Below are 25,839 nucleotides of genomic sequence, written 5' to 3'. Positions count from 1 at the left end.
ATACAGGCTACTGTGTTTTCCAAGAATGTAGGATCTGTGCCAAGAATAGGATTAACACCAGTGTTACACACAAGAACCAGGTCAGAAGAGGATCTCATTGTGAATTGCAAGATGATGGATTAGCAAGATTGCTTAACAGGAAAGAGGAATAGCCCAGAGTTAATCTTTTCCTTCCTAGATGGTGAAAAGTATGGGTGAGTCTATGCATTATAATGAGAGAATAAAATATAATGAAGTAAGTGGTAGACTGAGTCAAGACATCCTATGGCCAAGATTTGATGGAAATGAAAGTTGACAGCACTGACTGAGAGACTAAAAGTTGGCACAGGCAGGGAACATGGGTGGCTCAGTCAGTTGAGCCTCAACCTCTCAGGTCATGATCCCAGGGTCATGGGATCAAGACTCCTGTCAGCCTTCACACTAAGTGTGAAACCTGATAAAAATTATCTCTCTTCTCTCTTCTCTCTCTCTCTCTCTCTCTCTCCCACACACACACCCACATCCTGCTTGTGTATGCTCTAAAAAACAATAAAATAAATAAAATAAAAATATAAAAATAAATAAGTAAATAAATAAATAAATAAATAAATAAAGTCTGAACACACTAAAGAAAGAGCATTTTAACTTTTTGAGCCTGACTTCACATCGAGTCATGGGGTCAGCAAGGCATAGGCTGGCGAAAGGGTCCTTCAGGAAGCAAAAATCTCTATAGGTGCAAAGTTAAGTTCTACTACATTGACTTTTTATTATTACATAAGTGACTGGTAATTTGCAAGATAACTAGGAAAAAGTTTTCATAAAATTTGATACGGTACTGGCATAAGGACAGACATATAGACCAATGTATTAACATTGAGAATCTAAAAATAAACTCTCACGTTACAGTGAACTGATTTACCACAAGGGTGCCAGACAATTAAATGGAATGAGAATAGTTACAGTATTGTAACAATTGTAACAAATGGTACTGGGACAAATGGATATCCACATGCAAAGTAATAAAATCAGACCTCTACCCCATAGCATATATACAAAATTAACTTAAAATCTAAGAGCTAAAATGATAAAATTCTTAGACAAAAGCTGACGTGTATATGTTTGTGACTGGATTTGGCAATGATTTCTTAGACATGACACCAAAAGACAAAAGCGGATTAAGTTTACTTCATCAAAATTAAAAACTTCTATGCTTCAAATATCACCATCAAGAAAGTGAAAAGGCAAGTGACTAAATAGGAGAAAATACCTGACAATCCCATATCTGCTAAGGGATTGGTATGTAGGCTATTTAAATAACTCTTCCAATAATGAAAAGACAATCCAATATAAAAACGGGCAAAAGAATGGATTAGTTCTTTCAAGATGATATAGAAATGGATAATAATCACGTTCAAAGGGAGATGTTCGGGGTGCCTGGGTGGCTCAGTCAGTTAAGCTTCTGACTTGGGCTCAGGTCATGATCTCACTGTTCGTGGGTTCGAGCCCCGCATCGGGCTCTGTGCTGACAGCTCGCAGCCTGGAGCCTGTTTCAGATTCTGTGTCTCCCTCTCTCTCTGTCCCTCCCCTGCTCACACTGTCTCTCTCAAAAATAAAAGAGACATGTTCAACATCATTAGTTATAAGAAAATGCAAACCAAAAACCACAAGATGCCATTTCATACCCACTAGAATTGCTATCATAAAAGCAACAGATAATGACAAACATTGGCAAGAACCAGGAAAACGGGAACTCTCAAAAACTGCTGATGAAAATGTAATGTTGCTGCCACTTTGGAAACAGTCTGGCAGTTCCTCAAAAGGTTAAACTAGAAAAACAATTTTTCTAAACATATTTGAGAGAGAGTGCACAAGTGGGGTAGAGGGACAGAGGAGAGGGAGGGAGAGAACCCCAAGCAGGCGCCAGGCTCAGGGCAGAGCCCAATGTAGGGCTCGATTCCACAACCCTGAGATCATGACATGAGCTGAAATCAAGAGCTGGCCACTCAACCGGCTGAGCCACCCAGGTGCCTGCCCCTCCTCAAAAGGTTGAAAAAACAAAACAAAAACAAACAAACAAAAAAGGTTTATTTAACAGAGTTACCATATGAACCAGCAACTGTATTTATAGGTATATACCCAAGAGAAATCAAAACATGTTCACATAAAAAGTTGTTCATTACACAGAAAATAACCTCAAAATGGATGAAAGACCTCAATGGAAGACAGGAAGCCATCAAAATCCTCGAGGAGAAAGCAGGCAAAACCCTCTTAGATCTTGCCTGCAGCAGCTTCTTATTCAAAACGTCTCCGGAGGCAAGGGAAACAAAGGCACAAATGAACTAGGGGGACCTCATCAAAATAAAAAGCTTCTGCACGGCGAAGGAAACAATCACCAAAACGAAAAGGCAACCGACAGAATGGGAGAAGGTATTTGCAAATGACATATCAGATAAAGGGTTAGTATCCAAAATCTACAAAGAATTTCTCAAACTCAACACCCGAAACACAAGTAATCCAGTGAAGTAACGGGCAAAAGACATGAATAGACACTGCTCGAAAGAAGACATCCAGATGGTCATACAAATCAAAACCACACTGAGATACCACCTTGCGTCTGTCAGAATGGCTCACATTAACAACTCAGGCAACAACAGATGTTGGCGAGGATGCAGAGAAGAGGATCTCTTTTCCATTGTTGGTGGCAATGCAAGCTGGTGCAGCCACTCTGGAAAACAGTATGGAGTTTCCTCCAAAAACCAAAATGAGACCTACCCTACCACCCAGCAATTGCACTACTAGGCATTTATGCAAGGGATACAGGTGTGCTGTTTCAAAGGGACACATGCACCGCCATGTTTATAGCAGCACTCTCAACAATAGCCACAGTATGCAAAGAGCCCAACTGTCCACTGATGGATGAATGGATAAAGAAGATGTGGTATGGGGCGCCTGGGTGGCTCAGTCGGTTAAGCGGCCAACTTCGGCTCAGGTCATGATCTCGCGGTCCGTGAGCTCAAGCCCGGCGTCGGGCTCTGTGCTGACAGCTCAGAGCCTGGAGCCTTTTCCAGATTCTGTGTCTCCCTCTCTCTGACCCTCCCCTGTTCATGCTGTCTCTCCCTGTCTCAAAAATGAATAAAACATTAAAAAAATTAAAAAAAAAAGAAGATGCGGTATATAGATTCCATGGATTATTACTCGGCAATCAAAAAGAATGAAATCTTGCCATTTGCAACTACGTGGATGGAACTGGAGGGATTACGCTAAGTGAAATTACTCAGTCGGAGAAAGACAAAATTCATAGGACTTGCCTCGTATGAGGACTTTCAGAGTCAAAACAGATGAACAAAAGGGAAGGGAAACAAAAATAATATAAAAACAGGGAGGAGGACAAACAGAGGAGACTCATAAATATGGAGAACAAACTGAGGGTTGCTGGAGGGGTGTGGGAGAGGGGATGTGCTAAACGGGTAAGGGGCACTAAGGAATCTACTCCGGAAATCATTGCTTCACTAAATGCTAACTAATTTGGATGCAAATTTAAAAAAAATAGAAACTAAGATACAACAAAAAGAATAACGCCCCCCGCCCACCAAAACTTTCTAACCCAGGAAGCCTCTGGTTTGGGGATTCAGGAGATAAGGACCTTCTAGAGAAGTCAGAGCTATGGAATGAGTTGGCTGAAAGCTATCTAAGTTTTTGTTTCACAGGGAAGACTTTAAAGTGGCGGATAATTTCATGCCATAACCCTAATTCCTTTCTATAGGCATCTACAGAAAATCCCTCATTATTCTTTACTAAGCTTCATCAGTATCGGATATTCTTACAAATTTTAGTTTTAGAGACCTTAAAGATTTCTTTAGGACACAGCAGCAGGACAACGCCTGGCACTCTCATTCATAGAAGACTGATCAACAGAGTGTCATGTTACTCGCATGAGAAGTTCCCTAATACAATGTGACTCATTGATAAGAGGTCTAGAAAAGAAAATAATTTTCAATGTCTCTTCAGCCACAAAAAGGACCAGTCAACAGAATGTTCTAGTTCCCCTGACGGGTATAGCTGTCCAATGAAACTTGCATGTATATTATATAGCTTTTGTGACTGACAGAAACGAGTTGGTCAGTGTATCTACCTCATTGCTCCCACTTAGGATTTACAATGTGAGTCCTACAAAGGAGGGTGAGAGTGGGATGACATTAACTGTTCTGCTTGGAAAACATTTGGGGTTTCACTACATATCGATAAATTAGAATCCTGAATGGCACATTAGTCTTTTTTGAGATCGAATTGTGAAATCTCTGAAAGGCTGATCAACTCAAGTGAACGGAAAAAAAAAGAAAAAGAGCTTCTGAACTTGCAATGGTAGGAGCCCTATGTTTCTAGGTAAGGCCCTGACCGAGCAGCCATTTCTACTTTTTCACTGGCATTTCTTTTCCTTTACAAAATCCAACAAGGAGAAAAGTCCATTCCTTTGAGAAGGACGTTTGCGTAATGACCTCTAGTCATTGTTGATGAAGAGAATAAATTGCAGATTTGTAATTACAAATTACAACAAATCATCATTAAAATAACCCAACTCAAACTCTCACTGAAGGGATGAGATTACAAGAGGAAGTCAGAATTCAAGATGAAATGATCACTCAAAGATTGGGGACGTTTGAAACACGCAGAGAAATATTACCAGGGACTCGCACACCTGTATGCCAACGTTCACAGCAGCATTATTAACAGTAGCCAAAGGTGGACTAAACCAAATGCTCACTATGGTATATACAAAATGTTGGTTTTTTTAGACTCTCACAATGTTTTTTTATGAAAATCTCACTATAAACATCATTACTTTATGAATTCAATCAACTTCATCTATATAGAAGAATTACATCACTAGTAGCAAGTAGGAACAATATGAACCTACTGTTTTGATCTGTGAGATTTTTCATATGATCCAAAACATTCTTATGTACCACTAGTGAAATAAGGATTCCTTTTCAGTAGGATAGACATTAAGAGATCGACTTACCAAACTTGTCTTTATCACGTTGCTCTCAAGATCTTGAATTTGGGCCGCTTGATGTTTGATGGTTTCTTCTTGCCTGGCATTTTTCACCTGTAGCCTAAAATGCAGATCTTAAGATAATTATGCTCACACATAAATTTAAAACAACACCGTATAATTTCTGAACAAATGAGGGTATTACATAAATTCTTAAAATGGTGTCAAGAGGAAGATTTGGGAATTGTGCCATTTTTCTCATTGTGTTTTGTGGACAAGGTGCAACATTGAGAGATGAGATGCCACAATTCTGCATTTCAAAATAGCTCAAAGCTGGAATTTGTATCCAGCTGAACAATGATATACTGGCATAAGTAATACATTTCCCATACTACACTGCTTATCTGCTTTATAAGTAAACAAGTTATTTTCTGTGAGGTTTAAATTATACTTTTGCATATGATCTTTCATCTCCTCAGCATATCTTACGGCCTCTGCATGTCGTTCCTGTGCTTCTTGCAACTAAAATAAAGAAAAAAAATAATTTTAACTTCTGAAAATCTCGTAGAACACCATCACCTGTTTCTGTAACTAAACGTTTTTTTTTTTTTTTTGACTTGACTTGACTTGAGAGAGAGACAGAGAGAGAGCATGCAGAAGTGGGGAAGAGAGGCAGAGGGAGAGACAGAGAAAATGGTAAGCAGGCTGCAAGCTCAGGGTGAAGCCTGATATGGGGCTCGGTCTCATGACCGGTCTCATGACCGGTCTCATGATGTGGGGTTTGGGATCATGACCCGAGTGGAAATTAAGAGGACGCTCAAACAACTAAGCCGCCCAAGTGTCCCTGTAACTAAAATCTTTTTGGAGCCAGCCACACTCTCCTCTACATGCTGATTGATGGCTACTCTGAGGTCATAACAGGAGAGTTGAACTGCTACACAGAGACTATGGCCGACAAAACGAAATGTTTCAATACTCTTACAGAATAGTTTACTAACCTTACTCTCCTACAAAACATAACATTGTTAATGTTTTTAAATTATATATGATCAGATAAATGTACAAATGTATCTATTGGTCAAATGGAGGAAATATAGGAATTTACCTTATGGTAAACATTTCTATTTTCATATCCCAAGCACCACATCAACTATGATTTTATATATTCACATAGGTGTTGACGTCGCTATTCTCATGATTATAAAACTGAACATGCTGCCTTCAGTGACAACAAGATATTTCATGGAAGAATTTGAGAAGCAATATCCTAGTAGGGGCCAGAATGCCTGGGTCTGAATTCCCAGTTCTGCTCGTTATGAGCTGTATGACCTTGAGCACACTACCTAAAACTTCCATGTCTCAGTCTCTGCATCTGTAAATAGAAGGTAGTAATAGCACCTACTGGGACACCTGAGTGGCTCAGTCGGTTCAGTGTCTGGCTTTTGATGTCAGCTCAGGACATGATCTCAGGGTCATGTAATTGAGCCCCACATTGAGCTCTGCATGGACAGCGAGGAGCCTGCTTGGGATTCTCTCTCCCTCTCTCTCCCTCTCTCTCTTTCTCTCTCTCCCTTTTTCTCTCTCTCCCCACATGCCCTTCCCCACAATCTCTCTGTCTTTCTCTCTCTCAAAACAAAGGCCCTTAAAAAAGTGATCTCAAAATAAATACTAATAGTATCTACCCCACTGGGATGTTGGGAAGATTAAATTAGGAAATAACAGATGAACAACTTAGAAGGGTACGTGGCACATAGTCAGCTCTAAGTGTCTGCATTTAGCATGATTACTGATGCTGTATTTTGCGTTCCAATACAATGTGATAGTTTAGGCAGGTGGCCTGCCAACACAAGTGTTCCCCTATACAAATTATACTGAAGTTATTCTTCATTCCACCGCAAGTGGCAGCAAATGGGGAGCATGAGGCCCAGAATCTCTCCTCAGTACTTCACACAACTTTCGCCAATGCCACTAGCCAACAGTACTTTTTCCATTTATAATCCTTTTAACTTATTCCTCTCTATACCACTCAGTGGACAATGTTCACAGACCAAGGTACAAATAGCACCTCCTTGACTGAGTAGTAGATCCTTTACATGACCATCAGAGGCAAGGGAAAGCCACTGACATGGAAATAATCGAGTCTTGCTAAACTAAAGTTCCTCAATCATTTCATGTCCGTATATACTGTTTACGTTAGGCTGCTTTAACATGTACTCTGATGAAGACATTAAGGCTTTGTGGTAAAAGCATATCAGAAAAGCTGTACCCAGATCTTTGCAGTTGGTAAAGTGTTATAAATCTGTAAATCCCAGTTCTGGCTGTGTAAGGAAGAAAGACAAATTTAGAGAGCTTTCTCATAGTGAGAGGGAAAAAAAACCCAAACATTTGATTGAACATTTCTCCTCTATTTGATTAAGTGCTTTTATTAATAATTTTACTTATATAAGTGTGTGTGTGTGTGTGTGTGTGTGTGTGTAGATATACACACATTTTTTTAACATTTATTTTTTGATAGAGAGCACGAGTCTGAGTGACGCAGAACGTGAGGGACACAATGGATCCAACGCAGGCTCTGCTGACAGCAGAGAGTCCGATGCAGGGCTCAGTCTCAAGAACGTGGAGATCATGACCTGAGCCAAAGGCAGACTCTGATAGGACTGGAGACAGCCAGGCACCCCTCAATTTTGTATTTCATTTCTTAGCATACATTTAGAATAAAAGCTTTGTTATACCAATGTTTCCAAGAAGAATTTATTGATACGGTATAAAGTACTTAATTTTATCGGAAAAACTGTTAAGTTAAAATATTTTCAATTTATACAAGGATAAGTACCACACGTATCAAATATTATTATCCCTTAAATTTATACTTAGGAAGACGAAATTACCTGTCATAAAAAAATAAAAACAACATCGAATAAAGGACTAAATTGTTCTGCGCAGGCTAGATGACAAGTGTCAAGAGAGTTAAGGCTAATGGGAGTTAGAACAGTCAGAGAAAGTTCATAGGAAAGGAGACTGTGAGACAAGTCTGAATAACATAGGTTTAGGCAAGAGGAACAGAAACTAAAAAGACAGCATGAGTAAACGGCAGAGAGATGGTGAAATCAACTCAGTTAACTCGGAGGATAAAATCTGATGACAGAGACATTAAAAACAGGTGTCCACACAAGAACTACGTGAATGTTCATAAGCAGCAGTATTAACAGGCAAAAAGTGGACACAACCCAAAGGTCCATCAACTGATGAATGGACAAGGGCCTTAGCCCACAATGGAGTACTGTTTGACAATAAAAAGAAATGAAGCACTGATATAAGCTGTAACCAACACAGATGAACCCGGAAAACATTAAGTGAAGCTAGCTAGTCCCAAGGGACCACACGTTGTGTGACTCCATTTATATGAAATATTCACAAGAGGCAACTCCAGTGAGAGGCCAAGTAGTAGACTGGTGGTTGCCTGAGGCTGGGGGCAACGGGTAAGGGTTTCCTTTCAGGGTGAGGAAAGCATTCTACTTGATGGCAGTGATGGTTGCACGAGCGTACACAGAGACAGTGAACTGTGCGTGTCAAATGGGTGACTTTTATGGGATGTGTATTGGACCTCAAAAAGGCTTTAAAAAAACCCAATGGCAGGACACAGATAATGTCCTTAATTCTCGCTTTTGGGCGTACATACTATACATGATCTGAATATTTCCGTGCTTTGACAACATGTCTAAAAGGCAAAGAAAATGAAGGAAATGCCTAAGTTCAAGTGGTTTGTTAAGTGATCTTTCTGTACAAGTCATCCTGAAATCAATACAGAGTCTTCCCGAAAGTGAAGATGAGAACTAAGACAATTATCTGAAACATTCCATTAAACATTTTCTTCTGATTTTATCCAGCTTGCCTCATCATGGTAATAGAGATATCATTAAAAAACATTGTTTAGCAGGGGACAAAAATCTCTTGGGGCATCTGGGTGGCTACGTCAGTTAAGCGTCCAATTCTTGCTTTCAGCTCAGGTCATGATCTCACGGTTCATGAGACTGAGCCCCACCTTGGCTCTACACTGACAGCATGGAGCCTGCTTGGGATTCTCTCTCCCTCTCCTCTCTCTGCCCCTCCCCTGTTAACATGCACGCACACACTCTCTCTCGCTCTTTCTCTCTCAAAATAAATAAATCAACTGTAAAAAAAGTTTTACATTAAGGAAAGAAAGAAAAAAGTCTCTCAATTTCTGTGAGGAAGGATACAAAAGCCTCAACTTTCTAAGTATGATAAGAAAAAAACGTATAACGCAAATAGTAGAATGAAAGTCAGAGTTTACGAAATAAATGTATTGGAAAGATACTAAAAGCATAATAAATTAATTATAATGAAAATACAAAAGAAAGCGGTCCATGGAAATTAGTATTCTAAAACACCTTATATTATTTAACCAGCTATAAGTTAACTGTTGACAGGTTACATTTACTACATACCTGACTTCTGATTCGACCTAATTTCTTCTTGAGATCCCGTGTCTCATCTTCCAGACGAAGATGTGACGTAACCTCGGGGGAAGCCTCTGACATAGACTGTTTCTTCAGAGTATCAGCCAGTCCTTGTTGAAGTTGTCTCACAACTACCTAAGAAGACATTTCTGTTACTGATTTTCTAAATCATCTTATTATTAAATTATGTTAATAATAGACAACTCTAACATGCGTACTTTGAGAAATATCACCACATACATCAATTCACCTTCTTTTATTTTTTTTTTAATTTTTTTAACGTTTATTCATTCTTGAGACAGAGAGAGACAGAGCATGAACAGGAGAGGGGCAGAGAGAGAGGGAGACACAGAATCTGAAACAGGCTCCAGGCTCTGAGCCGTCAGCACAGAGCCCGACGCGGGGCTCGAAATCACGGACCGTGAAATCATGACCTGAGCCGAAGTCGGACGCCTAGCCGACCAAGCCACCCAGGCGCCCCAATTCACCTTCTTTTAGCAACACATACACTTTCCTGGTCACTGAATTCAGTTAAAGAACAAAAAGTGTTATCTCCCTGCCTAGTCAGGATGATGTCACTTAGATAATGAATTCAGCCTCACTATCCATTCTCCACTGGTGAATTTGCAAAGCTTCATAACCTATGGAAGTCTCAAAAAGAAATGGGGACATAGTGGGCACAGCAGTCGTAAATTCTTTATTATGAAAGGTTTTCTCTCTTTTTTTTATGGCAGGCTTAAGTTACCGTCAGAGTTCCTCACATATCCAATCCTCTGCTCTTATCCTTCTAATAGACTCCTATCTCGGAACCAAAGTAAAGTCATTCCAATGGCCCCTGCTTCCACCCCCCTCCCCTGACCTCAGCTCCTACAGCTCTCTCCCCTACTCACTCCATTCCTGCTAAGCAAGAATCCTGCAACCCCTCCTTGGTCTGAAAATGGAGATCCAATGCCAAATTAATAAATCACAGAGAGATACAATTCTCTTTGTACTGGACAAACTTATGCCCACATGACAGTAACTGAGCTTCGAAATGAGCAAATTATTTGTAAAAATATTTAAAATAAGTTATAAACAGCAGTGGGAAGATTACTCAAACATGGCTTTCCTGACACTCACCACAGTTGTCCCAAATTATGATTTAGTGAAAAGTAGATACCTTTAAAGAATTAGGAGGTTGTAGGAACACATGATTTGAGACTGAAAATTGAAATTTATGTGAATAAAAATAAAATCATACCAACTTAAAATGTATAAAAAGCTACCAAAGGAAAAGTACTACCAGAAAGAGCACCTACACTTCATTTCATCTGGGAAATCTGAAGTGACTGTCCAGTTAACTCAATTAATTGAATCTAAGTTTCAAAATACTCATTTTACCTTTCAGCATTTTCAGTTACCAGCTCACCACAGTAATAAAATGCGGTGGCAAAGATTACAATTATTATTGTAGGGGTGCCTGGGTGGCTTTCTCGATTAAGCAAGCAACTCTTGATTTCGGCTCAGGTCATGAATCTCACAGCTCCTGACTTTGAGAGTCCTGTGTCGGGCTCCACGCTGGCAGTGCAGAGCCTCCTTGGCATTCTCTCTCTCTGCCCCTCCCCAGCTCATGTTCTCTCTCCGACTCTCTCTCAAAAGAAACTTAAAAAAAATATTTTTATAGCAGTATAAGACTAGTAACAGTGTATAACTTAACCTCTTAAAGTTTCATAGGTGACATAGTATCTGTACTCAAATCAAAACACCTCTCAGGTCTAATTTTTATTTGCTGCATACGAGTTATGCTTTTTGTTGATTTATAGTCTTTTTTTTAATATTCAACTAGATTCACAAGTCAGCCATCATCAAATATTACCTGAGTTTTCTTTCTGGAAATCTGAAAAATTTTTATCTTTCTGGATACTTACTTTTAATTTTGCTTTCTCATTTTTATACTTATATATTCTTTCTTTTAAGTGTTTACATTCATCAATTAACTCTTTATTTCTTTCTCCCAGCATAAGACCTTGTTCTCCACGTTTAGCTTTAAGGTTTTTTTGGATATTCTGAAACGGGTCTTGGATATTAATCCCTAGCTTTTCTTTACTGTCAGCTTCGTTGTGAGCATCATCTAGTTGCTGTCTAAGCAACATATTTTCACTTTGTAGTTGAGATAACCTTTCCTCGAAGGATTCCTGCTTTGCAATGTAGTTATCCACTTTACTTTGTTCCTTCTGATACATGTGTTCAATTTCCATCTTCTGGCATTGTGTTTGGCTTAGGTCCCTTTGTACACATTCTAAAAGTAAAGTCTTTTCTCGGAGAGCATCTTTTATGTGACGGAGCTCAATTTCCAGGGCATTGAATTTACTTTCATCTTGAGAAAGTTGCCGAGAAAGAACTTCATTGTTATCTTGTAGTTTAGACACATCAAAATTCATCTTGTCCTGTAAGTGAAACCATTCATCTCTTGCTCTCTGGAAAGCAAGTTCTAGGTCTCTTCTTGATGTCTGACTCTGATCATGATCGTGTACAGCAGTAGCCAGTCTAGCACGGTATGATTCAACTTCTGCTTCCAGGCTCTCTTTGTTTTGTTTTTCATTCTCCAGTTTAGACTTTAGCATCGTAATCTCAGCAGTCAGAACATTAAGCTGTCCACTATATCGGAATATTGTTTTTGATAATGTTTCCTCATTCTGTTTTATGGTCTTTTGAAGGTTGTCATTCTTTTCCTTTACACTTTCAATGTCTTCACAATATTTCATTTCCTTTCTCTGGTTCTGATTTTTTATGGTGTCTCTTTCCAGTCTTAGCATGGCGATTTCATCCTGCAACATGTAGTTTTCATGCAACAGATCTTGTATTTTCTCACGACTATCAGAAAGCTAGGTAAAACAAAGGACATTTTCAGATCACATTCAATAAAATGACATTATCATGCTTTTCTTTGAAATTAAAGCATAATCTATGTTTAAACAATGAAAAGGTTACAGGAGGTGCCAGGGTGGCTCAGTTGGTTAAGTGTCTGACTCTTGATTTTGGCTCAGGGAATGATCTCACATTCTGTGGGTTCAAGCCCCACGTCAGGCTCTGTGCTGACAGTCAGGAGCCTGCTCAGGATTCTCGCTCTCCCTCTCCCTGCCCCTCCTCTGCTTGCGTTCTCTCTCTCTCTCTAATGAAAAAAGACTCATAGGAAGGAAGGAAGGAAGGAAGGAAGGAAGGAAGGAAGAAAGAAAGATTACAGTAAGTGAATATCCAACTGGAAAAAAATGAAGTTGGCTCCAAATCTCAAATTTTATACAAGCATAAGTTCCCAAAAGTTCAGAACTTTAACTGAAGATAATGAAGGCATAAAAGTAAAAAAGAATTCGTGACAAGTTTTCAGAATCTCAGAATTGGAAAAGCCTTTCTCTGATTTACAACAAACCAGAAGGCCTGAAATAAAAGATTAATAACTCTGACTACACTTAAAAATTGAGTTTACAGTAGATATCAAAAACACAGCTACCCCACAGTAAAATCGTTAGCTCTGCATCTACTTGGACAGATTACATTTCCTAAAATTCTTTTCTTCCTGAGAATATTTCATAGATATCTACTTTGCTAACATTTCTATAGTCAGTTATAAGAAGAGATCTATTGATAACTGACAAATCTAGGCAATGTATTATAATATAAACACTTCTCCATATATCAAAGAACTCATTTGGTTATCACAATTCTAGAATGGAGAGATTAAAACGGTGAGCTGCAGGACTCTCCCCAGGTCTTCTCACTCCACAACTAGTGCTCTTGCACCAACCACTGCTACTTCTCTAGTGTAAATACACAAATATGAAAGAAGTCTTGGATTTCAAACTGCTGACAGGAAATAAGGTGAAATTTATACATCTCTTAGAAAATCATGAAATTATTTACTGCTGCAATACCTTGTATTTCCTCTTCATGTTGAAAATAGTAATAAATATAAAAGAGGGGAGAGACACTCCACTATTTTATTAGGAATAAAATACCTATCAATAAATTGTCATCAAGTGTATACTGTAGCATACCATTGTTTTCAAAAGTTCCTTGTAATGAAAGAGGATGCTACTTGAAGCAAACTGTTACTTTTCTCAAAAGTAGGAGACTTGATACCGAAAATATGATCTGGGAACTGGCTATATTCATCCTCCTGTCCATTAGCGGAAGTGTTCAACTGATCTATTAATATATCAAGGCAGTGAAGTAACTGTTCAAAACCAAAACACATGTTGCTAGTAGCAATAGTTTTGAGATTAGGGAAAGCTCATCGATTCCTACAGAAAGTAATAAAAGCCTCTCCTTTGGGTGAGGACATTATGAATGTCACTAGTTGTTGCAGACAAATGCATTTAATCAAGAATATTATTTTATCCGATGAAACAAAAATGCCACCGTCCCCCATGCCCCTCCCCAAAAATATATGTGCTCTTAAAACCCTCTGTAGTTTCCATGATGTACAGTGTTGGGTTTTTAAAATTTATATATACATACATGGAGAAAAAGTAATAATAATTAAAAAATAGAATGTATACAAATACATACACACATGTACTTCAAAATGACTAAAGAAGATATTTCAGAATTCGTTTTCTTATGAGCCATTTCTAGCACCTTTTGCTTGTAAAAGTGATTGTTTAGCCTTCCATCTTGTAATACTCTGGCCACTGGAGAGAGTTGCCACTGTCACTGCGCTTTTCTACAACCTGGAGATACATTTCATCACGATTTTGGTCTCATACCGTTAAAAAAAAAGTCAAAAGCTGAAGAGGAAAGCTTTAAACAAATGTTCCAAGGAACATGATCCCATGTTTTAATTTATTTTAAACCTAAATAATATATATTGAATCAAAGGGATACCATAAAATATACGTATAATACACTATATAATATTGATGGAAATATACAATTTTTTATCAAAAACTAATTTACCTGATTCAAATTATCTTTTGCGGCCTTCAATTCCATGTTTAGTGTTCTAAGAGTGAGTTCAAATTCTTGTTTTGCTTCAACTTCTTCCTTATATTGGTCTTCTATTCTTCTTAACTTCTCCCTAATTTTTTCATACAACATATCAGCATTTCTTCTTTTTTCTTCCTCTTGTTTTAAAGTAAATCTGCAATTAAATGTGCTTATTTTAAAATTTGTTTTGATAGAAATAAAAATTTCCTCTTATGATCTGGTTCCACATATGTTGGCTTACTGTCCAAATGAAATTTCTATGTTCTCAAGTTTTTTTTTTTCCTTTCTAGGGCTCATGATTTAATTTGTCACTTCAATCTCTTCCAAAACATATATACCATTGGAAAGAAGCAAGGACAAAGCATTATGCAACTTAGTTACTTTTAGTCAGTAATAACTCTGGTAGATGTTGTAGGAAAGAAGTTTGAAATTATTCAAGAAAGTGAGAGTTGAAAATTACCCCTTTTCCCACAGGTATAATTATTCCTCCACAGGACAGATAATTCAGTTACTCATTAAAAAGAGAAGTTGCTGTTTATAAACAAGTTTATCAATTCACTGGAAATACAATTTCCACTTGACGAAACATTACAGGTACCTCCAAAAACGATGTGCAGTGTAAGAGAGCATCTGCAGATGTTGTTTACACAACATACCCATGCAGATTACTGTCATCCAAGTCTAGGCTAGCAAGTCTAATATCTGTTGCCCTATACATTTTGTTTCTTCTTCCCAACACTTGCAACTTACCTTGTTGATGATTACCTACTTTATGAATCACTTAAAAATCCCTTCTAGAACAACACAGGATACATATCAATTAAGTAAACAATAGAGAGTAATATGAGCTTTCAGCATACACTTTTGAATTAATTTTATCTACTTATGACAGAGATGTTGGAAAAACTTATCAGTAATCACTTTCCGTATTACTTTTTTTAAAAATGTTTATTCATTTTTGAGAGAGAAAGGGAGAGCCCATGCAAACACAGGAGGGGCAGAGAGAGAGAGAGAGAGAGGGAGACAGAAAATCCAAAGTGGGCTCTGCACTGACAGCAGAGAGCTCAATGCGGGGCTCGAACTCACGAACCCTGAGATCATGACCTCAGCCAAAGTCAGACGCTTGAATGACTGAGCCACCCAGGCACCCCCATTTTCCTTTGTTTAAATTTTTTCTTGAGGGAGAGATGACACAAGTGAACGAGGGCAGAGAGAGAGAAAGAGAGACAGAATCCCACGAGGGGCAGAGAGCGAAGGAGAGACAGAGAGAGAGAGAGAGAGAAGAGGGGCTCCCCCGAAGTGGGGCTCGTGCTCACCCCAAGCAGGGCTTGAGCCCACCCAAAGCTGGGCTCAAACTCACGAGATCATCACCTGAGCCGAAGCCAGATGCTTAACCAACTGAGCCACCCAGGCACCTCCACTTTACCTTTTAACCCCTGCATGTTAAGAATCTAATGGAATCAATTTTCGGGAATTTTACTGTCTTGAGAAAAATGACCATTTTATACTCTGTTGGTAGGTACAGAAATTAATATAAGGTTTCCTGAGAACAATTTAAAAATATGGATCAAAGACCTTTTTTAAAATTTTTATACTTTAACCAAATTATATTACATTGAAGAATTTATTCCAAGTAACCAGAAATGCAGAAACAGATTTATATAAAAGACATTCTTGACAGCACTAATTAAAATACAGAAAGATGAAAAACAAGCAGAATTCAATCGGTTAAATAATGATGTTTCTTGGACTATGGTGGACTTTTCCATGGCCATTAAAATTGTGATTTGGAATAGACATTAAATTATTAGAAGTATTCACTGTTAAGAACGTGCTGTGTTATTTCCAAGAATCTCACACTTCACAACACTAAAGAAGGTTTCTTTCCTGGAAAATCCTATAAGGTTAAGTTTGCAGTTACAAAACTGCCCCTACACATCTGTCGTACAAAAGTAAAGAGTTCAAATATTTCTTTAAAACCGAGATGCTATACCTCAAACTGCATACTTCATGTTCCCATTCCACTTTTTGATGCTCTAACCGTGATATCACGTCTTTGGCTTCTCGTAGCTCGTTTTGTAGTGCACTAACCGTTTTTTCCATTTTTTTAATTTTTCCGGTAAGTAGTTTACAGTGATTTTTGTTACGTTTCTTTAATCTTTCATAGGAAACAAGTATATTTTGGATATTTAAGAAGCCAGCAGAATCTGCATCAGAGGAGAAACAGAAACAGAAATAAAATATATGAGTACTTCTTGCATATACAGGACGGTGCATCTTCAATTCACTCATCCACACATTGAATAAATATATACCTTCAATGGAAGACATTATAGTCAGCTCTACAGATACACTAGAGAAGACCCCTGGTTCTCGATTAGCTTAAAGTTTAGTGAAGGAGAAAGACAACTCAAATGATAAGTCTAAATTCAGATAGTTCCTATTAGAAAACAGAGTTTTGTGATCATAACTTGATCCAGATTGGGCCCAAGAAAGATAGATTTCCCTGAAGAAGAGGTAACTATACTGAGGAATGAAGGATGAGCAGGAGGCAATTAAGCAAAGGAGGAAGACAAGCACTCTCGACAGTCTAGAGCATGTGCCGAAGTTCCACTGTAACCTGCTTCTGGCCGACATGGAGTAACACGTACTGATTGATCTTCCTACCTGAAGCAGGCAAAACCAAAACAGACAAATTAGAATCTTAACATGATTTTCAAGACACAGAACTTCAGACAATGAAGGACAATGATCCCTGAAAACAAAACACGTTAGCCTAACACATGCCCAAGCTCACTGCCTTGAGAGAGTTTTCAGGCTACGACCCAGGAGACATAAATGATTTAAATAGACTCCACCAGACTCCTTGAGTCGAGGTGACGAAACTGAGAGTCTCGTGAATTCAAGGCACATAGAGATGACAGGTCAGCATCCAGGAGAGGAGAAAGCAGAACACAGAAAGAACCCTGGACATCTGCAGAGGGTCCCCTTTGGCTACTCAGCAGAGTAACAACCAATGCATACATGGAAGGAAGTCATCAAGGGAAAAAAATCTGAAAAGATAGAGGAAACACTGCCTGGTGCTCCCACAGCACTAGAGACAGTATCTATTCACATTAGCTAGGATAGAAAAACTCATAATTTGCTTTAGGCTGATCACCTCTTTGGATTCATCCAATAATTCGTAATAGCAACACTAAAGGATCCATCTGTTTGTAAGTAACCTAACTATATCTCCAAACAAAGCATGAAAAGATAACTAGAGGCATAGAAGCTACTGTTTTAAAAACCAAATAGCACTTACAGAGATGTGAATTATGTTAGACATGAACAATACGATGGACAGGAATAAACACATGTTAGACATCACAAAACAAAAGACTGAAGTTTAACATTGGAAACCTGGAAGAAAACTTCAAGGGGGAAATACACAATTGCCCAAAGAGGCAGGGGAAAGGGACAGGGAAAAAAATGGCCCAAATATTCCTAAACCTCATGAAAACGATAATCCCACCAACCCAGGAAGGATCTGTCTAGGAAAGAAGAAATGGAAGTCAACTCTTGTAATTTTCCTAAACTATATACGATGTGGTATAACATTAATGGAAGCTAGACTGTGTTGTTTAACCCACAGACTATAAAACCTAAACCAACCACCACAATAGCAAAACTGAAAAGTTCTAGCTAGGAAACCTAAATAAATAAGTGAATAAGTGAATAAATAAATAAATAAATAAATAAGAAATGGATAAAACTGAATCATAAGAATGACTCGATTAAAAGAAAGCGGAAAAAGAAGAGAACAGGAACAAGGAGCAGATAGGACAAATGCAAATGCATTCAAACAGCATGATGACAGATTCAAATCAAACAAATGCAAATCAAACAGCATGATGACAGATTCAAATCAACTATATCAATAACCACAGCAAATGAAAACGGTCTAAAAGCCTCAACTAAGACGCAGAGTGTCAGAATGGATAAAAAAGGAAGACTCAGCTATATGCTACCTATACAAAATGCACTTAAAATGTCAAGACGGAAATTTGTTCAAAAGGCAGAAATATGATATAGCACACTAACACTTGACCAAAGAAGGCTGAGCTAGAGTGGCTATATGAATACCAGACAAAACAGTTTCAAAACAAAAAATTATTACCAGCAATAAACAACAGGTCATTGTATAATCATAAAAGGGTCAATGAATAGCAATCTTAAATGTTCATGGCTCTGTTAATAGCTTCAAAGTACCTGGAGCAAAAATTGATAGAACTGAAAAGCGAAATAGGCCAATTCACAATTATAGTCTGATATTTCAATAGGCACAACATCAGCAAGGACACAGTAGACTTGACCACCACAATTCTTCCCAAGGATCCATGGAACACTTTCCAAAAGAGACTATACTCTGGGTCATAAAATAAATCTTAATAAAAGGAAGAAGAGGCCTGAAGTCATAAAAGTGTGTCCCCTGACCACAAAGCAATCAAATCAGAAATCAAGAACAAAAATATCTCTGGAAAATACTCAACTATTTGCGAACTACACAACACATCGAAATATCCCCTGGGTCAAAGAAGTAATGAAAAGAGAACAAAATTAGAAAGGATTCTGAACTGAATGAGAATGAAACCACAGTAGAATTTGTAGAGTCCTGCTTTAGTAGCACTCACATGAAGACTGATGGCACTGAATGTATACATTAAAAAAGAAGAGGGAAGTGCGATGCTCCTTGCTGCCTTTGTGGCTCCTCCGCTGCTTCCCAGGCGCCCCTCCCCACCCTGCCCCTGTGGCAGCTGGAGAGCTAGAACTTTGTTCACCTGCCCACAGAGCTGGCTTTCAGCCTGGTGGGGGCGGGGTGCGCCACCTGCCCGGAATTGAAGGTGGGGGAGTAGCTGCAGGAGGCGACCACCCTACCCTGAGGTGGGCAGGGGACGGACCCCCCCGCCCCCCACTCCACCAGGCCCCGCCACCCCCCCACCACTCCCCACCCCCACCACCCCGCCAGCGCCAACGCCCGCCCCCGCCACCCTCCCCGCTTCTGCTGGAGCCCAGGCGGCGACAGTGGCAGAGGCATGGGCCCTTCTGGAAGGGAGAGCCCAATGTCTGTGCACCTGTCTCCCCTCCCTTCCTCTCCACCCCTGCCATGGGTTTTGTGTTCTAGCTCCCATCTTTTTCTGATTACCTACATCATCACCCTTCTTCCAGCCGGCCTCGTTTCCCAGCTTCTTGCCACAGTTTCTCTCACTTAAGCCTCAGTTACTCAGGCTCTTTTTACCCTAGTCCTGCCAGAGACTTCGCACAACCAGCAGCACTTAATAGTCTCTTTCATGGGATGTCCCCGTCCTTCCCCTCTCCCCACATCCTATTCGGGGCTGATGGCAGCCAGGAACCCTTCCTATTGCGTTTACCGGCAGTTTCCACCTGGCCCTGAGGCTTGGCGCAGATCAAGTCCACCACGCCCACGCCCACGCCGCGAAGGACCCCTAGGAGAACCACTTGTCCCATGGTGGTATTGGACAAGATGTTCTCTGTTTTCCTGGGGTTGTTTATTTTAGTCTGAATACTTGTTACTCTCCACCGCTATACTTTACAAAGGTATGTTCTGGTTGCATGACAAGGAGTTAGAAATGAGCCAGAGACCATTTGCAGGCAAGGAGAAGACTTCGACATTTAGGATTAAAGGAAGAAAGGAGAAACAGAATGTTAAGAAGGTTAGATTTCTCAAAGTATTTTGATATCTTTTGTGATCTGAGGAAGTGCAGATTACTGACCCTACACAGATTGACACTTTGGGAGAAAATTTCATGATGCTTGATTCGCTCTTGGAGTAACGTAAACACAAGTTCTCAAACCTGCATATTCTCTCAGCTGGAACCAGCTGTATATCTGAATGTTCACTTCCATCAGAACTTGTATAAGAGAAAGAATGGGAGTCTGGTTCAACAAAAATGACTACGTCCGGGACCTGAAAAGGGTCATTCTGGTTCCTAATAGTGTATATGGACATTTTAGTGGGCACAGATTGGGATTTTTACAGTTTACTTGGAGTATCCAGCACTGCAAGCAGTAGAGAAATAAGACAAGCTTTCATGAAATTGGCATTGAAGCTACATCCTGATTAAAAAAAGAAAAAAAAAACCACAAATAACCGGGGGCGCCTGGGTGGCTCAATCAGAGCGTCCACCTCCTGCTCACTCGGGTCATGATCTCACAGGTCGTGGGTTGGAGCCCCGCGTCCTGCTCTGTGCTGATGCCTTGGAGCCAGGGGCCTGCTTTGGATTCTGTGTCTCCGTCTCTCTCTGCCCCAACCCACTTGCATTCCGTCTCTGCCTCTCTCAAAAGTAAATAAACATTAAAAAAATAATAAATAAATAAATAAATCAACCAAACAAACAAATGAATAACCCTAAAGTACGGAGTGATTTTTCAAAAATAAATAGAGCATATGAGGTACTCAAAGATGAAGATCTGTGGGAAAAGTATGACAAATATGGAGAAAAGGGACTTACAGATAATCCAGAAAATGGCCCGTATGAAAGCTGGGATTATGGTTGTTATGACTTTGGTATTTATGACGATGATCCTGAAAGCAGAACATTGGATAGAAGAGAAGTGGAGGCTGCTGTTAATTCTGGAGAACTGTGGTTTGTGAACTTTTACTCCCCAGGATGTTCACACTGCCATGAATTAGCTCCCACATGGAGAGACTGTGCTACAGAAGTAGATGGATTACTTCGAATTGGTGCTGTTAACTGTGGTGATGATAGACTGCTTTGCCGAATGAAAGGAGTCAACGGATCTCCCAGCCTCTTCCCTTTCAGGTCTGGAATGGCCACAGTGAAATATCACGGTGACAGATCAAAGGAAAGTTTGGTGAGTTTAGCCATGCAGCGTGTTAGAAGCACAGTGACGGAATTATGGACAGGAAATTTTGTTCACTCCATAGAAACTGCTTTTGCTGCTGGCATTGGTCGGCTGATCATTTTTTGTTGCAAAGGAGGAGATTGTTTAACTTCATAGACACGACTCAGGCTCAGGGGCATGTTGGATAGTGTTGTTAATGTAGGACGGATGGACTGTGCCACCCAGGACAAACTGTGTAAAAGTTTGGTATTATGACAAGTATTACTGCCTATTTTCCTCCTGGCGCCACATTAAATAACAGAGAGAAAAGCAGCGTTTTGTTCCTTAATTCATTGGATGCTAGAGAAATATATTTGGAAATCGTGCATCGTCTTCCAGATTTTGAACTGCTTTCGGCAAATACACTAACGGGTCGATTGGCTCGTCATTGGTGGCTCTTATTGTTTAGTTTTGGAAAACATGAAAATTCAAGTGATCCTGAGTTGAAGAAACTCAAAACTCTACTCCAAAGTGAACATATTCAAGTTGGCAAGGCTGACTGTGCCTCTGCACCAGACATCTGTAGTAATCTCTCTGTATTTCAGCCATGTCTAGCAGTATTTAAAGGACAAGGAAGCAAAGAATATGAAATTCATCACGGAAAGAAGATTCTATATGATATACTGGCCTTTGCCAAAGAAAGTGGTAATTCTCATGTTGCCACGCCTGGACCTCAAATTTTTCCTGCCGATGACAAGGAACCGTGGCTTGTTGATTTGTTTGTGCCATGTTGTCCACCATGTCGAGCTTTATTGCCAGAGTTACAAAAAGCCTCAAAGCATCTGTGTGGTCAGCTTACGTTTGGTACACTAGATTGTACGGTTCACGAGGGACCCTGTAACACATAAAGCATTCAGGCGGATCCAACAACAGTGGTATTGAACCAATCCAAGGTTCATGAATATGAAAGACATCACTCTGCTGAACAACAGATCTTGGAATTCATAGAGGATCTTAGGACTCCTTCAGTGATCTCCCTGACGCCCACCACTTCCAATGAACTAGTTAAACAAAGAAAACATGATGAAGTCTGGATGGTTGACTTCTACTCCCCATGGTGTCATCCATGTCAAGGCCTAATGCCACAATGGAAAAGAATGGCCCGGACACTAACTGGACAGTTACTGTGGGCAGTATAGACTGCCAACAGTATCGTTCTTTTTGTGCCCAAGAAAATGTTCAGGGATACCCTGAGATAAGATTTTTCCCCCCAAACCAAATAAAGCTTTTAAGTATCACAGTTACAATGGTTAGAAGAGAGACTTGGTGTCTAGGATTTCTACCTCAAGCATCCACAGATCTAATGCCTCAGAATTTCGATGAAAAAGTTATGCAAGGGAAAAATCACCGGGGGATTGAATTCTATGCTCCTTGGTGTGGACCTTGCCAAAATTTTGCTCCCGAGTTTGAGCTCTTGGCTAGGATGATGAAAGGAAAAGTGAAAGCTAGAAAAGTTGACTGTCAGGCTTACGCTCAAACATGCCAGAAAGCTGGCATCAGAGCCTATCCAACTGTTAAATGCTATCCCTACGCAAAAGCAAAGAGAAACATTTGGGGAGAGCAAATAGATGCCAGAGATGCAAAAGCGATCGCTGCCTTAATATATGAAAAACTGAAAAATCTCCACACTCATGGAAAGAGAGATAAGGATGAACTTTAATGATGTGAAGATGAAGAAAAAAGAGAAAAGGAATTCTAACACATGACATCAGAGGATCAACTTTGTAGGATGTTGCTACATTCTGGGTCGGAATAAAGGAACATTATCTCAGAAGTGGAATCGCACCATCTGAATTCTGTACCACATTGGTATAAATGAAGGGTCTGCAAGCTTTTTCTGTGAAAGGCCAAACTGTAAATATTTTAGGCTTTGTAGACCATGTACATTTGTCACATAGTCCTTTGTTTTTGCTTTGTTTACAAGCCTTTAAAAAGTCTGAAAACTTTTCTTGGCTCAGGGCCATACAAACAGGCCAAGCCACATTCATTCCATGGGCCATAGATTGCTAAGCCCTGGCAATGATACTAAAACTGCCTGGCTCAAACAGGAGCCTGCTCTGTCATGTACATATACGTCTAGGGTCTATTCCTTAAAGTTTTGTGGCTGGCCTGAAAGGAAATAACTTGGTATTTAGTTACCTGTCTTAAAAATTGTGTGAAATGGCCACCATGTGGCCAGCAGATACCTGATTTTCATGCTGTATTTTAGTGAAGAGATTTTCTTCTTCCTTCTTTCTAAAGGTTGAAGAACTGAATTTAATTTTTCACAATTGAGAAAAATTTTGGTAACATAACTCCAATAGATTTCTACAGCATCTGGAAGAAGAAGGAGAAGAAAGAAGAAGAAGAAGAAGAAGAAGAAGAAGAAGAAGAAGAAGAAGAAGAAGAATGGGAGGGGGACGAAGAAGGAGGGGAGGAAGAAGGGGAGGAAGAAGGAGAGGAAGAAGAGGAAGAAGAAGAAGAGGATGAGGAAGAAGAGAGGTCTGTTGGTTCCACCTTTAGAAACTAGAAAAAGAAAACAAATTAAAGCCAACCAAGCAGACAAAAGGAACTAATAAAACTCAAAGACAAAATCACATGAAAGAAAGCAGAAAAATGATAGAGAATAACCGATGAAACTAAATGCTTTCAGGAGGTGAAAAAAGGGATAAATTTCTACCAAGACTGATCCTGAAATGAAGAGAAACAAAGGAAATATTAACAATATATGAGAAATTAGTAATGTACCATTACTAGAGATTCACAGATACTAAAAAAATAACAAAGTAATATTATGAACTTTATATAATTAATTCGACAACTCAGATGCAGTGGGTAAATCCCGTGGAAGACAGAAATTAGCAAAGCTCAATCAAGAATAAGGGGTACCTGGCTGGCTCAGTTGGTAGAGCATGTGACTCTTGATCTCTGGATTGTGAGTTCAAGCCCCATGTTGGGTATAAAGATTGCTTAAAAATAAAATAAAGTAAAATGAAATGAAATGAAATGAAATAAAAAATAGAATAAAGGAAAAAAAAGAATAGATTAGCTAACTAACTCTATAACTATAAAAGAAACTAAAGTCTTAGTTAAAGATCTTTCCACACAAAACAATTCCAGGGCCACGTGGCTACTCTGGTAAATTCAACCAACATTTTAGGAACAGATGTCATCTATTCTACACAAAGTCTCCCCCAAAAATGGAGGGGAGAAATATTTCTCCCCTCATTCTATAATGCTAGCATTACCTGAAACCAAAACTAGACAAAGATACTATAAGAAAGAAAATTCTGTCATAAACATGGGAGTAAAATTTCTGAAGAAACCATCCACAAATCAAATCTAACACTACATTAAAGAGGGGGTGAGTCAGCATGACAGAGAAGTAGGGGGACGTGAAATTACCGCATCCCTCAAACACAGCAGTGAGGCAAGAAGATGTGGAAATATAGGAATCCGGGCTACAGAGTGACATAAACATCTCCAGGGGCCCAGGGGGACAACTTGCCAGGTCATGGAGATTTTTAATCTATATTTTCTGCACCTCTTCTGTATCTCCTTCTTCTTTACTTTTCTCTCTCTCTCTCTCTCTCTCTCTCTCTCTCTCTCTGTGTGTGTGTGTTTGTGTGTCTCTCTCTTCCCTCCTTGGATTAAGTTGTATAGTTTCTCTGATTCTCTGCCTGGTCAATTTTTTGTCTTCTTCTCTTTTCCCTTGCCCCTGTCATTTCTCCCTTTGTATGGGATAAGACATCTTCCATCACCACCGCCCCCCCCCTCTTTAAATTCTTTTCCAAGGTTACATTATGAAGAAATCTAAGCACACCTAGTGGAATGGCCAACCCACCAATAGGAGTAGGGAAATAAAGCAACCAGAGTCACAACAACAGAGAGTATGAAACACACTCCAAAAATACCTGTTGAAGGGCCAGGCCCTGGACAGTGTATGACCCCTTTTTAAAATAGTAGTGCTTTCAGGTGCAGGACACATGACAAGTAGGAAAACACATAAAGTACTGAACACTGATGAAATGGAAGAATTCTCATCAAAAGAAACTCCAGGAAGAAATGACAGCTAGAGAACTGCTCAAAACAGATATAGACAATAAATATATTGGTTCAAGAATTTAGAATAATAGTTGTAAGATTAACAGCTGAGTTTACAAAAAAGCATAGAAGACAGCAGAGAATCTATTGCTGCAGGGATCAAGGAACTAAGAAATAGTCACAACAATTAAGAAATATTGGAAATAAGATGCAAAATAAACTAGATGCAGTAATGGCAAGGATGGAGGAAACAGAGGGGAGAATAAGTGACATAGAGGATGAAATTATGGAAAATGATGAAGCCAAGAAAAAGGGTGATAAGAAAATATTAGACCATGAGGGGAGTATTAGAAAACTAAGTGATTCAATGAAATGTAATAATATCCATATCATCAAAGTTCCAGCATAAGAGAGAGAGAAAAGGGCAGAAGGTTTACTTGAACAAACTATAGGTGACAACTTCCTTAATCTGGAGAAGGAAGCAGACATCCAAATCCA

General features: G+C 39.4%; 1 protein-coding gene and 1 pseudogene across 1 annotated transcript in view; one reads left to right on the top strand and one right to left on the bottom strand.

The window, feature by feature from the left end:
• Positions 1-4,999: 4,999 nt before the first annotated feature.
• The window catches only part of LOC122236225 (ankyrin repeat domain-containing protein 26-like), a gene marked incomplete at its 3' end in the record, with an annotated part of 86,158 nt that continues 65,318 nt past the window's right edge, over positions 5,000-25,839 (bottom strand). Inside the window, exons 15-20 of the mRNA XM_042977115.1 lie at positions 16,406-16,619; positions 14,383-14,566; positions 11,358-12,314; positions 9,439-9,585; positions 5,424-5,494; positions 5,000-5,093 (exon numbers count right to left, since the gene is read on the bottom strand). Coding sequence (XP_042833049.1) covers positions 5,000-5,093; positions 5,424-5,494; positions 9,439-9,585; positions 11,358-12,314; positions 14,383-14,566; positions 16,406-16,619 — 1,667 coding nt within the window. The remainder of the gene's footprint in view (positions 5,094-5,423; positions 5,495-9,438; positions 9,586-11,357; positions 12,315-14,382; positions 14,567-16,405; positions 16,620-25,839) is intronic.
• Positions 20,292-22,978, top strand: LOC122236226 (annotated as a pseudogene).

This window comes from Panthera tigris (assembly GCF_018350195.1).
Source record: "Panthera tigris isolate Pti1 chromosome D3 unlocalized genomic scaffold, P.tigris_Pti1_mat1.1 chrD3_random_Un_scaffold_51, whole genome shotgun sequence".
NCBI classification, from domain to species: domain Eukaryota; kingdom Metazoa; phylum Chordata; class Mammalia; order Carnivora; family Felidae; genus Panthera; species Panthera tigris.
Note: the sequence above shows the minus strand (reverse complement) of the source record. Positions and strands in the feature narration are given on the sequence as shown.